We start from the raw sequence: 12,041 nt of genomic DNA, 5'->3' as shown, positions 1-12,041 counted from the left end.
CTGGTATGAATCTAAAATACTAAAAAGTTTCCTCTCCTCGTATTCTCTCTCCTTCATGTGCTGAAAATAGAGTACAAATGAAAGCAATAGTGTACCTGTCTGTAGTGTGTGGTTGCTTTCACCTGTGCAGATGAAGCAGCCTGGGAAGTAGTTGAGAGTCATACAGTCTGAGTTGTTGTCAATACATTCTGAGATGTCTTTTCATTCCTACCAATCGTCCATACAAATACAATTCATACAAGAACATAAATTAGTTCAGAAAAATAGTATCACATTTTCATAGGCAAAATAGAAAGTTGATTTATTAATAAATTAATACAGAAAACACAAATTATTGCAACCATTCTTTTAGTTATTGTAAATGCAAATCATTCTCTCTCTTGGCTTCTGTCCCATGTGTTCCACTTTATTCACCGGATCTCCCCGTCATTCCGAAGTAGTAGATACTCCATCAGAGAGCTGGGGATGTCCAATCTACTGATAGTTGCGTCGATACCTTTTCCTAAGTGGCGGCGCAGAGCACAGCGGCATAGGTGCTGCAGGGAGCGGGGCTGGCTAGTCATCTGCCTCACAGAGTCAAAGAAACCCTGGTGCGTCTGGGAGAGATGGTGAGGGATGGTGTGGGAAAGGGAAGAGGACATTAGATGGTTCAAGCAGTGAAGGAGAGAGCTGAAAACGGAGGAAAGGACAAACCTCATGTATCTCAAGAGGGATAGACTGCATCCATTCCTCACAGGAAGGGACAACAGCATAGCAGTTCAGCATTACCTCCAGAGTGGCAGGGGAGAGGAGGCAGGGTTTCAGCATCTATATGGAGGCATTCTGTGGGTTATTATTATTATTATCATGCCCTCCAAAATATATTGTCTACGTAGAATTGCTAGCTTTAAAACATTTTCATTGTGCCCCCAAATGAAATAAAATCAAGCTTTTGCTGGTGCACGTCTTTCATCCCAATAAAATATAATTAAATGGGCCCAAATGCAGCCTCCAACTGGCATTTTTACACCCAGCTTGGCCCAACTCACTTTTCCAATTGCCCACCCTGACATACCAAGCTTTTACCGGCCTTGGCACCGTGATTTAGGAGGGAGCGTGCTACAGCCTCAGGATGCTGGTCTGGATAGTCCTCCACCACCTGCAGACAGGAGAAGGAGAATACGTCTGTCTTATCTACCACTCACTGATTATGAAAATTATAAATATAATTAAATAACCTTATGTCCAAATGGATCTTACACTATGACCACAGAACTCTCCTTAGCACCCTCATGCCCCCCCCCCCCACCACCACCACCATATGGGCCGCCCTTAACCCCACCTGTAACAGACAGTCCATGGGTGTGTATCCTGCACAGTTCTGCACATCTGCTTTGGCTCCATGTTGTAGTAAAATTTCTACAATGCGTGGGCTGCAGTTACTACAGGCGTTGTGTAGAGGTGTGTGGTGTTTCCTGCCTGCAGTGCAGGGGTCAGCCCCAGCTCCCAGTAGCATCTGGACCACGCGGAGGTACCGCCCAGCCTCGGCAGGCCTCTCAGCCCCACCACAGGCTGCATTCAGGGGGGTCTCCCCCTCACGGTTCCTGGCTGACACGTCAGCTCCATGGGACAGAAAGAGCTTCACATGCTCCTCCAGACCCCGACGAGCCACCACATGGAGGGGCGTTAGCTTTGTTTCACTGGTCAACACATTGACCTCTGCCCCACCCATAACCAGCAGCTCAGCACACCTGAAGAGAGTAGAGACACAACCTTATGATCTTATCATTCATTAGCACCCACATCAACAGACCCGCCTGCCATATAACTTTTAAAACATTCCGCTATCTATAAATAATAGAAATGATCACCAGGCATAGTGTCAGTATGGCTAAGAGCGCTGTAACTCACTGAAATGTCTGGGCTGTGCTGCAGAGGTGAAGGGGTGCACTGCCGTCTTCTGCCAGCAGGTCAGGGTCTGCTCCGTGGGCTAGCAGCAGCTGGACACAGCTGTCATGGCCACCTATACAGGCATCATGCAGGGCTGTGCTGCCACCAGGGTCAGCATCCACCTCCGCCCCTCGAAACAGCAGCTCCTCCACACAGCCTGAGTGTCCCTTGCTGGCTGCCAGACGCAATGCAGATGTCTGCTTGATCTTGGAGCTCATGGTCCACATCCCTGTCAGAGGGACAGAGAGTATGTACATTATTTACCTAGCAGATGCTCATAGCCAGAGAGGCTTAGGTATGTTTAGAGGATAGAATAAAGAGAGTTAATGAGCAGTGATTGGGGAATGATTGGAAGATCTATAAGAAAGGCACAGATAGGTCTAACAAAAAGACAACAGTGAAGCATACAGTAAAGGTGAGTTTATATTCTCTGCGTTTGACACCTACCCAGCTCTGGAGCCCACATCATCTCCTCATGTACTGTTTCCATCAGTGCGTTGACCATGCAGGGGTCCTTTAACACAGTGTGCACTCCCTTCATGTCCCCACACATGAATGTGTTGTGGATTGTGGTGTCTCTGCATCGGGCCTCATAGACCCGGATCTCCTGGAGGCCCCGCTGCTGTCTGGGAGGGGGTCTGGAGGCCCGGGACACAGGTGGCCGGCTCATGGCCCTCCTGTGAGCCAATGCCTGCCGCTTATCCTCCCACTCCTGGAGCTCCTGATCCACTTTCAGAGAATGCAAGGCGGCAGAGCTGAAGGCAAATGTGTCCCTGGACATGACACCCAAAGCTGGAGCAGAATCTCAAGCAACCCACCTAGGTCTTTGAGCAACACATTTGAAACAGTTCCAATTTTAGTTGCTTACAGTGGACACAACATGACTCAGTGCAACAAATTTGACTTAGACACTGACTGAAAACCTACTGTTATGGCCAATACTAAACGAAAATCAGGACAGAGACAACAGAGACAACTATTTATTTTGTCACTGGTCTTTGAAGATTGCATTTACATAGTATCAATGTTGTGTGAATATAGAATTCTACTCACCTTGAACTTGTAACCACTGTGAAATCAGATTTTTTTCATGTGAACTCAAGTAAGTTACTATACAAAATATCGTACATTTGCTGTTGTGGATAATGTCATTTGCTTTCGACTACTTCATGACGTGTTTTACAGACACGTCCAAATGTCCTTTCACAAGATACTGTTGCCCCAATACAAGTTTAGTGCCTGTTATAAATAGACGGGGAACGCAATCTGATATTCGGGGAACTGCATTAACTGAGATAGTCAGCAGGTGGCGACAGTGACGACCCATCTCGCAAACGTCACGCAACGTAAACATTGTTTACGTAATCACGTTCTACTTGAACGTGGCGGTGCCAATCTCACATTTACAACACCTTGCTTTGCTTGAAAAGTTATACTTTTTTTTTTTTTTTACCGCAGCAAGTACTAGATGGCTGAATTAAATGACATCTACACTTTCGATTGATCTTATGTATCAATGTACATAGACAGTTAGAAAATACATTCGACACGAGATCGCATGACTGCTATGGTCCCCAGGTCTGTAGCTGCCACAAGTTTACAAATGAGAGAAGCTTCTAGCTAGCTTGGCACGTAGCTAACAGTGTTAGCCAGCCATCTAGTTTGCGAAATGTAATTTACATCTAGCACGTTCTTAGTTGATGCTATATTTGAAGATGTCTTTCTTTTTCGACAGACTTGCAAGTGGAATGGATTATTTAACGTTGGGGAGGACTTCGATGATGAGGTGCTGCAAACTGATTTACACAGTCAGTGATTACCACCTGCTGATATGATAGTTATGACAGATTATAGTCCCCAGTATAAATTCTCAGATTGACATCACAGGTAATGTAGAGTACTGTTGTGGAACCTTTTAGTCTGAACACCTCTGGCTTTCTTTAAATATGAGTTATACAAGTGTGTGTGTGTGTGTGTGTGTGTGTGTGTGTGTGTGTGTGTGTGTGTGTGTGTGTGTGTGTGTGTGTGTTTAGGATCTACTTGAAATGAACTGGTCTGCTAGCACAGTGTCCTCTGCAGCACAGTCCTGTTTCCTCCGTTCAACTGCAGCATCAACTCCTGCTGCCTCCTATGGCCAGAATAACTCACATCAACCATCCACAGAAGGCATACTTGCCCATAGGGGCCTGTCGAATGGCCCAGGGTCAGAGAATGCAACACCGAGCAGTGTAGGGCAGTCTGCTGCTTTGGGTTTGAGACATCTCTCTACATCTAAACCACTGCCCTCATTCCCTCTTCCCCCTCTCCACCTTCCTACACTGAGTAGGGGACCGTGTACAGTTACCCAACAGAGCTCCTCACCAGCTCAACAGATGAAGTCAAACACAACAGGACAGCAAGAGGCCCCCTCGCTGCAGGATGACTTTGATGATTGGGGATGTTGACCTGGCAGACCTAGATGAAAGTGATCCACAGATGAGCACTTGGGCTCAGGTCCGAGGAACTGCTTCAGCTGCAGATCTAACCAAGCCCAGCGATGACTGTGCCCACAGCCTGTGGTGGTGCTCAAACCAGGCCCAATGTGGGTCTGAGAGGATTCAGTACCTCTAACCAAACTTCTGGTCTTCCCAGTAGTAATATACTCCACAGGTCCTCATTCCCTGGCCCCTTCGCCTCTCCCCGCCCTGATCCTAGTGCTACTTTCCTCCTAGCTCCACCCCAGAGCCCAGTGTTTCCTGGCCTCACCATGGCCTCCAGCCCCTTCCCCAGGCCTGTGACCCCCAGGCCAGTCAGAGTGCTTCCTTCCCAGGTACAGAGGCCCTGGGCTACACCTCTGGCTCAGGGATGCAGCCTTTTTGACCCCATCTCCCCAGCCCCCTCTAGTAGGTTTGGTGAACCCATGCCTTCCCCCAGTCTCACCCCCCATTCCCTCCACACGCCCCTCTTCACTAACCACTTGATTCAGCTGGTGTCCAACTCCAACAAGACCCCACAGAGACCCCATTCTGACCACATCCGGCCCAATACCCGCCGCTTCCCCGGGCCTGCAGGAATCCTACCACAACAGGTCTCTTTCTGCTTCTGTCCCTACCTCTCTGTTTATTTGTAGTCTAACTAATCTCAGCAGTCAGCAATGTGCTTGGTTGTGATACTAAGCTACTGCGGGTTTCCATTCTCTCTCCTTAAAGCAGCTCCGTGGGCAGAGCCTGGATGACATTGTGGTGGCCATTCCTCAGACACCTGCACATGGGGCCGTGGCTCGACTGCCCAGTCAGGTACTATCACACTGATGTGTAGCCTATACATTTACAGAATGTATCATGTGTCATGATATTAATTAACCTTTTTGTCCATTATTTATTATATCATGTTGCTTTATGAACATGTGTTGTGATGTGTCTGGGTTTGTGTTTGTAAAAAAATGTCCATGTTCCCAGCTCTCAGAATGAGGAAGAGGATTTCAGTGGAGGTCCGTGGGCAGCGATGAAGGCAGAGATGGGATTGGACGAAAGGAACTCCTCCTGTTTTCTGCACTCTTACAGCGTGGCCATGGTCCTCCGCAAGGTGACCAGCACATTTATCGTTCTTCAATTTACACAGCCTATGGTAGAGTAAATGACATGCAAGGTGACTGAAAGGCTAACCGTGTTCAGGCTGTGCGTGGCCATGTACCCTTCAACAATATGCAGAATTTAACATAGCATATTTAATGTTAGAAGCTTTAAATGCCATATCATCTGGTGCAAAAATGTAACACTTGCGTAACACCGTTTGCATAATTTGACTTCATGAGCATGTTTTTTTGCACCCAGGGCAGCCTCCCTGATAGAAGTTGATGGGGTGTTTTTCTCTATGTTAATGGCCCTTGTCTCTGTGGTGGCGGTCTATCAGTATAATCAGGACAAATGACAGGCCTGTTCCTGTGGTGGCGGTCTATCAGTATAATCAGGACAAATGACAGGCCTGTTCCTGTGGTGTTAGTAGTTATTATCCCAATCATGATCACACATGAATCATCTTAATGGTTATTCTGTTGTTTTCCACAGTCTTAATGTGCCACTGCTAATGGCAACTCTGCATGAGTAATTGAACAGTTTAATTAATTAAAGTTAATGATTGGCAGTTGTTTGAACTTGTTTTGTAGTGCTCTAATACAAAGGTCTCTGTCACTCACTCACTCACTCACTCACTCACTCACTCACTCACTCACTCACTCACTCACTCACTCACTCACTCACTCAGGCGGTCCTGAAACAGCTGGCGAAGAACAAGGTCCCCAACATGGCTGTGGTACTAAAGAGCATCCTCCACACACACGCTGATGCCAAGGCTGTGTTCAAGGGATCCCACAGGGAAGGCCTACTGGTGGTAAGGTTGTGCTTGTAGGTAGAACTGGTCACACAGCCATTGTAGTGAGTGTGTGGCTGGCGGTTTGTGTGTACGCCACTGAGAAGTCACCTGAATTCGCTTCACACACCATGTGATTCAGTAGAAGACATCTGGTTTGTTTCATTGTCCCTAGGGCCCTCTTTCCTCAATTTTTCTGTCTCGTTCTCTCATTTTCTTGCAGTTCCTCTCTCTTTCTCTGTGAGTACTGCTTGAACCTAGCAGGTCATCATGGCCCCAGGAGAGCCAGCGTGAGGACTCGTGAACACATCTATATAGTAGATACTTAACCTTAGTGTTGTGCTTATTAGTGATTCTATCATCATGGATCAGCGTCAAATGAACGGTTATTGGCTACATTATTACCTACATGCTGATCACCACGGACTACTAAGTCTCAGTCATCTGTGCATTTCCCTCCTGAAGTGTGTCCCATGGTGCTACCTGTCAACAGATTACCACCGGAGGGGGATGCACTGATTACTACACTAACTGTTGTCATTAGTAGGAATAATGTGATCAGTGTGCTCCATGTGGTATGAATCAATCACATGTATTTTATAAAGCCATTCTTACATCCACAATTGTCACAGAGCGGTATACAGATACCCAGCCTAAAACTCTAAAAAGCAAGCAATGCAGAAGCACAGTGGCTAGACCGGTAGAGCACAGTAGTAATATGTGTGTGTGTGACTGACTGTAGGAGAGATGCAGGGCACAGTGCACCGGCGCCTCCTAGAGGACAGACTAGGGGAGCTCAAGACAGGGGCTGTACTGCTGCTCAAACAGGTAGGACTTCCACAGGCCACACACCTCACTATCTACTAGTGTTTCATTGCAAATCATTTGTTGGATTCTTCAAAATGATTGATGAGCCACTCACAATAAAATCACAAAAATAAATTGTGTGTAAAGTTGATCATTTTTGCACTGTTAGATGTAGACCCATAATTAGTTGTCTCTTCATGAAGGTGGGTGTGTTCTCTCCATCCCACCGTAACCACTACCTGAACGTGACACCCAACAACCTCCTGAGAATCTACCCTCCTGACGGCTCGACCCTGTCCTCCACACAGACCCAGCTGCTCCCACTCCACCTGGTGAGAGACCACTACCAAGGCCTGGAGGACATATTGTTGTTATCCTAGGCTGTTGGGAGTTTGATCTAACAATGACAAATCATTGATGAGTAAAACTTGGTGTCTTGACAGATGTTTTGTATTTGTTTGTCTAACTCCACTGTTGAATGTAGGAGCCAATGTTGGAATCACCTGATCAGTCCTCCAGTGTCCCAGGAGTCCCTGTGTCTCAGATGGAGTTGTTCTATGATGATGAAGAGGATGTTCGGGCCCCACTGGTCTCTGCAGACTCTGGAGCTGGCTCCTCTAGTGTTCCGCAGGGCCCCCCTGCTGCACCACTGGACCTGTCCTGGGACGCATGTGGGACTTGGATATGCATATGAGTGTATGTTCTTGGTAAACCAATCAGCAGCTCCACCCTGTGTGTTTGTTTGATTGAATTTGTCTCTGTGTGTTGTGCAGATGACCTTGATGAGCTTCTTGGGGAGTTGCCTGTTGAGTCCTACTGCCTCTGACACCTGCCCACCTACCCCTTACAGATAAGGTACCTTTATACAGGGGAGATGTGGGACAACTAAACCGTCACTTACATGTGAATTTGAGTTTGGCTCATTCTGACTGCACGTTGGATGCCTTTCTCCCTGATTCCCCCGGAGAATCTTGTTGCCTGAAGTGCTATCATTTTGTGTTTGGTGTGCTGTGACCATTAATCTTACCGGTATAAATTGCATGTTGGCTGTGTGGGGGGAGGGGACTCTGAGGTGTTGGGAACTGGGACTGTCCCTCCCGCGTCTCCCCAATTTCAATGAAGCTTCACTACCCCTACTGCTATGGGTACATCCCCTACTGTTACGGGTCCATCCCCTACTGCTACGGGTCCATCCCCTACTGCTACGGGTCCATCCCCTACTGCTACGGGTCCATCCCCTACTGCTACGGGTCCATCCCCTACTGCTACGGGTCCATCCCCTACTGCTACGGGTCCATCCCCTACTGCTACGGGTCCATCCCCCTACTGTTACGGGTACATCCCCTACTGTTACGGGTCCATCCCCTACTGTTACGGGTCCATCCCCTACTGCTACGGGTCCATCCCCTACTGCTACGGGTCCATCCCCTACTGCTACGGGTCCATCCCCTACTGCTACGGGTCCATCCCCTACTGCTACGGGTCCATCCCCTACTGCTACGGGTCCATCCCCTGCTGCTACGGGTCCATCCCCTACGCTGGCTACTGGGTCCATCCCCTGCTGCTACGGGTCCATCCCCTACTGCTACGGGTCCATCCCCTACTGCTACGGGTCCATCCCCTACTGCTACGGGTCCATCCCCTACTGCTACGGGTCCATCCCCTACTGCTACGGGTCCATCCCATAGACACAGTCATCCCCCTGTTTGAAGACCTGCTGGCTGATGTTTTGTATATTTTTTTACGTCACTGTGCAGTCTCCTCTAAATCATAGCTAACTACTGTATGTGCACATAATGTCTTGTAAAACATGTGTATATATTAAAGACTGTTCAATAATACACTATACGCAACTGAAATGGTCTCTGATTTTCTTGTCTCTCTAATTTGCGGTCTTGGATTGATTGAGAATTAAAATGCATGAGAATGCTCTTACTAATAGGAACAGTATATGGAAAATCAAACATTACAATTAAATGTCCATTTAAACCCTGGCTTGATTGATCTACACTTCTGGTTTAATTGCATCGTGGTGGTGTGCTGTAATTAGGCACCGGTGTTGCAAGATTTCATTGGAGAGGCAGAGTATCCTGCTGTTCATAGCCATTAATTGGAACTGCAAATCTTTTTTTCAATTTAAAGTTTTTAAACAGTTTTCTTGTCTTTCAGTCAACTAACACTATTTTAAACATTGATGGCGCTGATGAAACGTGGTGTGAACTAAAGTATCAGCCTGAAGTGAAGGACCTTCAACATTGTCTCCTGGAGCCTTCTGACTGTCAATCTGTACCATGCGTCTTCTATCTCCATTTCTGTCTTATTGCTATCTCCTCTGTCTCTCCTATCCTCTGGCTATGTTCTGTTCTGGTCCAGCCTGTTTACCATGCATTACAATTGTGTAGAGACTTTCAGGGAGGGATTTTCTGGGGTTTTAGTCTCTGTGGAGTTAAATCCTTCTTTCCTGCATGGCCAAATATATTCATCCAGCTCTGTCTGGTGGGTGCACTGGGCGGCTGGGACAGTCACAGCCTGACAAATGGGGTCTTATCTGGGCTAAACCAGCAGGATGGGAGGCCCACGCCAAAACTTCACCACCACCAACCCCTCCTCAGAGGCATCACTAAACACCCAGATCAGCCTTACTTTCTGTACTACCCCACCCACCCCTCCAAACTTCACTTGTAGACAGACTGACCTACAGTTCAAATCACCTTGCATCCTAATTAACTACTCAATATTGACCAGTCACAACATTTTCCCACGATACATCACTGTTTTGATGCTCTCGAACACGACCATGGTCTTTTACTTGTGGAACTTTTGGTCATATATCCCATTTTCCTTACCCGAACATGTACTACCAGTAGGGGGCAGTGGCTCACCCCCCACTGCTGTGTTTTGCCTTACAGGCAGTGTCGGTGTCTATGTAAGACTTATTAAAGTCTCAGCTGGTAAGATCTGAGCTGTTGGAGGGTAAACTCTACTGTCGTCTGCACATGTTCCAATTATATATAGGTGTAACAAGGTGGGTCTAGCCGGCTCAGGTCCAGTGCTGTACTTTGTATTCCCATGCTGAAACCAGATGTGTGTGTACATACTGCCGTTCAAAAGTTTGGGGTCCCTTAGAAATGTCCTTGTTTTCCATGAAAACATACATGAAATGAGTTGCAAAATGAATAGGAAATATAGTCCAAGATATTGACAAGGTTATAAATAATGTATTTTTTATTGAAATAATAATTGTGTCCTTCCAACTTTGCTTTCGTCAAAGGCTCCTCCATTTACAGCCTTGCAGACCTTTGGCATTCTTGTTGCCAATTTGTTGAGGTAATCTTAAGTGACTTCACCCCATGCTTCCTGAAGCACCTCCCACAAGTTGGATTGGCTTGATGGGCACTTCTTACGTACCATACGGTCAAGCTGCTCCCACAACAGCTCCATAGCGCTGAGATCTGGTGACAGTGCTGGCCGCTCCATTATAGACAGAATATCAGCTGACTGCTTCTTCCCTAAATAGTTCTTGCATAGTTTGGAGCTGTGCTTTGGCTCATTGTCCTGTTGGCATGGTGTTGGAAAATGGAGTGATAGCCTTCCTTCTTCAAGGTCCCTTTTACTCTGTACAAATATCCCACTTTACCACCACCAAAGCACCCCCAGACCATCACATTGCCTCCACTGTGCTTGACAGATGGCGTCAAGCACGCCTCCAGCATCTTTAAATTTTTTCTGTTTCTCACGAATGTTCTTCTTTGATCCGAACACCTCAAACTTAGATTTGTCTGGGAAAAAGTGTTATGGCCAATCTTCCTCTGTCCAGTGTCTGTGTTCTTTTGCCCATCTTAATCTTTTCTTTTTATTGGCCAGTCTGAGATATGGCTTTTTCTTTGCAACTCTGCCTAGAAGGCCAGCATCCCGGAGTCGCCTCTTCACTGTTGACGTTGAGATTGGTGTTTTGCGGGTACTATTTAATGAAGCTGCCAGTTGAGGACTTGTGAGGCATCTGTTTCTCAAACTAGACACTCTAATGCACTTGTCCTCTTGCTCAGTTGTGCACCGGGGCCTCCCACTCCTCTTTCTATTCTGTTTAGAGCCAGTTTGTGCTGTTCTGTGAACAGCATTGTACGAGATCTTCAGTTTTTTGGCAATTTCTCACATGGAAAATGTGAGGAAGGCAGAAGTTTTACGTGTCACCATCATTTATTTGCGTCGTTTAACTTATTTTTCGACTTATTTTGTACATAATGTCGCCACTAACGTCTCTTATAACCTAAAATAATTTCTAGACATCAGGACTGCGATTACTCACCACTGACTAGCAGAATACTTTTTTTTCGTTCACCAGTCTGACGAGCCTGACGCGAAGGATATACTGCTTCCTCGGGAACAGGCCCAGATCCCTGTGATTTGCGTGAAGAGGAGGTGGAGAAAAAGGGGCCGAAGGGCGGGCTCCCTTCTGAGAATTCGTAGGCGATCGAATAAACCCCCACTTCCTTCCATTCTGCTAGCAAACGTGCAATCTTTGGAGAATTAAATCGATGACCTACGCAGAAGATTAAACAACCAACGGGACATTAAAAACTATAGTATCTTATGCTTCACGGAGTCATGGCTGAACGATGACACTGTCAACATACAGCTGGCTGGTTATACGCTGTACCGGCAGGATAGAACAGTGGCGTCTGGTAAGACAAGGGGCGGCGGACTATGTATTTTTGTAAATAACAGCTGGTGCACGATATCTAAGGAAGACTCTAACTCAGGCGAGCAAAAGCTCGAGAATCTTATGATAAGCTGTAGAACACACTACCGTAGCTGTTTACGTACCACCACAGTCAGAGGCTGGCACTAAGACAGCATTGAATGAGCTGTAATCCACCATAAGCAAACAGGAAAACGCTCACCCAGAGGTGGCGCTCCTAGTAGCCGGGGACATTAATGCAGGGTAACTTAAATCCGTT

General features: G+C 46.9%; 2 protein-coding genes across 12 annotated transcripts; one reads left to right on the top strand and one right to left on the bottom strand.

The window, feature by feature from the left end:
• Positions 1 to 269: 269 nt before the first annotated feature.
• LOC106593052 (ankyrin repeat and SOCS box protein 16) lies at positions 270 to 3,192 on the bottom strand. 4 transcript variants are annotated; one of them, XM_045720110.1, is made up of 7 exons: positions 2,983 to 3,180; positions 2,377 to 2,753; positions 1,891 to 2,158; positions 1,322 to 1,730; positions 1,055 to 1,138; positions 694 to 768; positions 270 to 596 (listed from the first exon to the last, which is right to left on the bottom strand). In XM_045720110.1, exons 2-7 carry the CDS (start codon positions 2,708 to 2,710, stop codon positions 411 to 413), a joined length of 1,356 nt encoding a protein of 451 aa, XP_045576066.1. In that variant the 5' UTR covers positions 2,711 to 2,753; positions 2,983 to 3,180; the 3' UTR covers positions 270 to 410. The 4 variants fall into 4 exon arrangements, with proteins under 4 accessions (XP_045576066.1, XP_045576065.1, XP_045576067.1 ...); XM_045720109.1 differs by having other exon boundaries at positions 694 to 807; positions 2,983 to 3,179; XM_045720111.1 differs by lacking the exon at positions 694 to 768 and having other exon boundaries at positions 386 to 669; positions 2,983 to 3,192.
• An 84-nt stretch (positions 3,193 to 3,276) lies between these two features.
• LOC106593053 (homologous recombination OB-fold protein) lies at positions 3,277 to 8,931 on the top strand. 8 transcript variants are annotated; one of them, XM_045720122.1, is made up of 10 exons: positions 3,278 to 3,507; positions 3,665 to 3,816; positions 3,963 to 4,996; positions 5,118 to 5,204; positions 5,359 to 5,493; positions 6,172 to 6,297; positions 7,019 to 7,104; positions 7,287 to 7,415; positions 7,568 to 7,754; positions 7,857 to 8,931. In XM_045720122.1, exons 3-7 carry the CDS (start codon positions 4,466 to 4,468, stop codon positions 7,052 to 7,054), a joined length of 915 nt encoding a protein of 304 aa, XP_045576078.1. In that variant the 5' UTR covers positions 3,278 to 3,507; positions 3,665 to 3,816; positions 3,963 to 4,465; the 3' UTR covers positions 7,055 to 7,104; positions 7,287 to 7,415; positions 7,568 to 7,754; positions 7,857 to 8,931. The 8 variants fall into 8 exon arrangements, with proteins under 8 accessions (XP_045576080.1, XP_045576078.1, XP_045576076.1 ...); XM_045720120.1 differs by having other exon boundaries at positions 7,568 to 7,779; XM_045720124.1 differs by having other exon boundaries at positions 3,277 to 3,507; positions 5,121 to 5,204; positions 7,568 to 8,931.
• Positions 8,932 to 12,041: the final 3,110 nt, after the last annotated feature.

This window comes from Salmo salar, chromosome ssa06, assembly GCF_905237065.1.
Source record: "Salmo salar chromosome ssa06, Ssal_v3.1, whole genome shotgun sequence".
NCBI classification, from domain to species: Eukaryota; Metazoa; Chordata; class Actinopteri; order Salmoniformes; family Salmonidae; genus Salmo; species Salmo salar.
This window is presented reverse-complemented; position numbering and strand designations above follow the sequence as displayed.

Bases quoted from the DNA above. Each gene is read 5' to 3' on its own strand.
- LOC106593053 (XM_045720123.1), top strand. From the start codon at position 4,466: ATGACTGTGCCCACAGCCTGTGGTGGTGCTCAAACCAGGCCCAATGTG. The intron at 4,997-5,117 runs GTCTCTTTCTGC...CTCTCCTTAAAG, and splicing joins CAGGAATCCTACCACAACAG to CAGCTCCGTGGGCAGAGCCT. The intron at 5,205-5,358 runs GTACTATCACAC...AAAAATGTCCAT, and splicing joins TGGCTCGACTGCCCAGTCAG to GTTCCCAGCTCTCAGAATGA.
- LOC106593052 (XM_045720109.1), bottom strand. From the start codon at position 2,710: ATGTCCAGGGACACATTTGCCTTCAGCTCTGCCGCCTTGCATTCTCTG. The intron at 2,159-2,376 runs GTAGGTGTCAAA...TCCCTCTGACAG, and splicing joins GATGTGGGCTCCAGAGCTGG to GGATGTGGACCATGAGCTCC. The intron at 1,731-1,890 runs GTGAGTTACAGC...TACTCTCTTCAG, and splicing joins AGCACAGCCCAGACATTTCA to GTGTGCTGAGCTGCTGGTTA.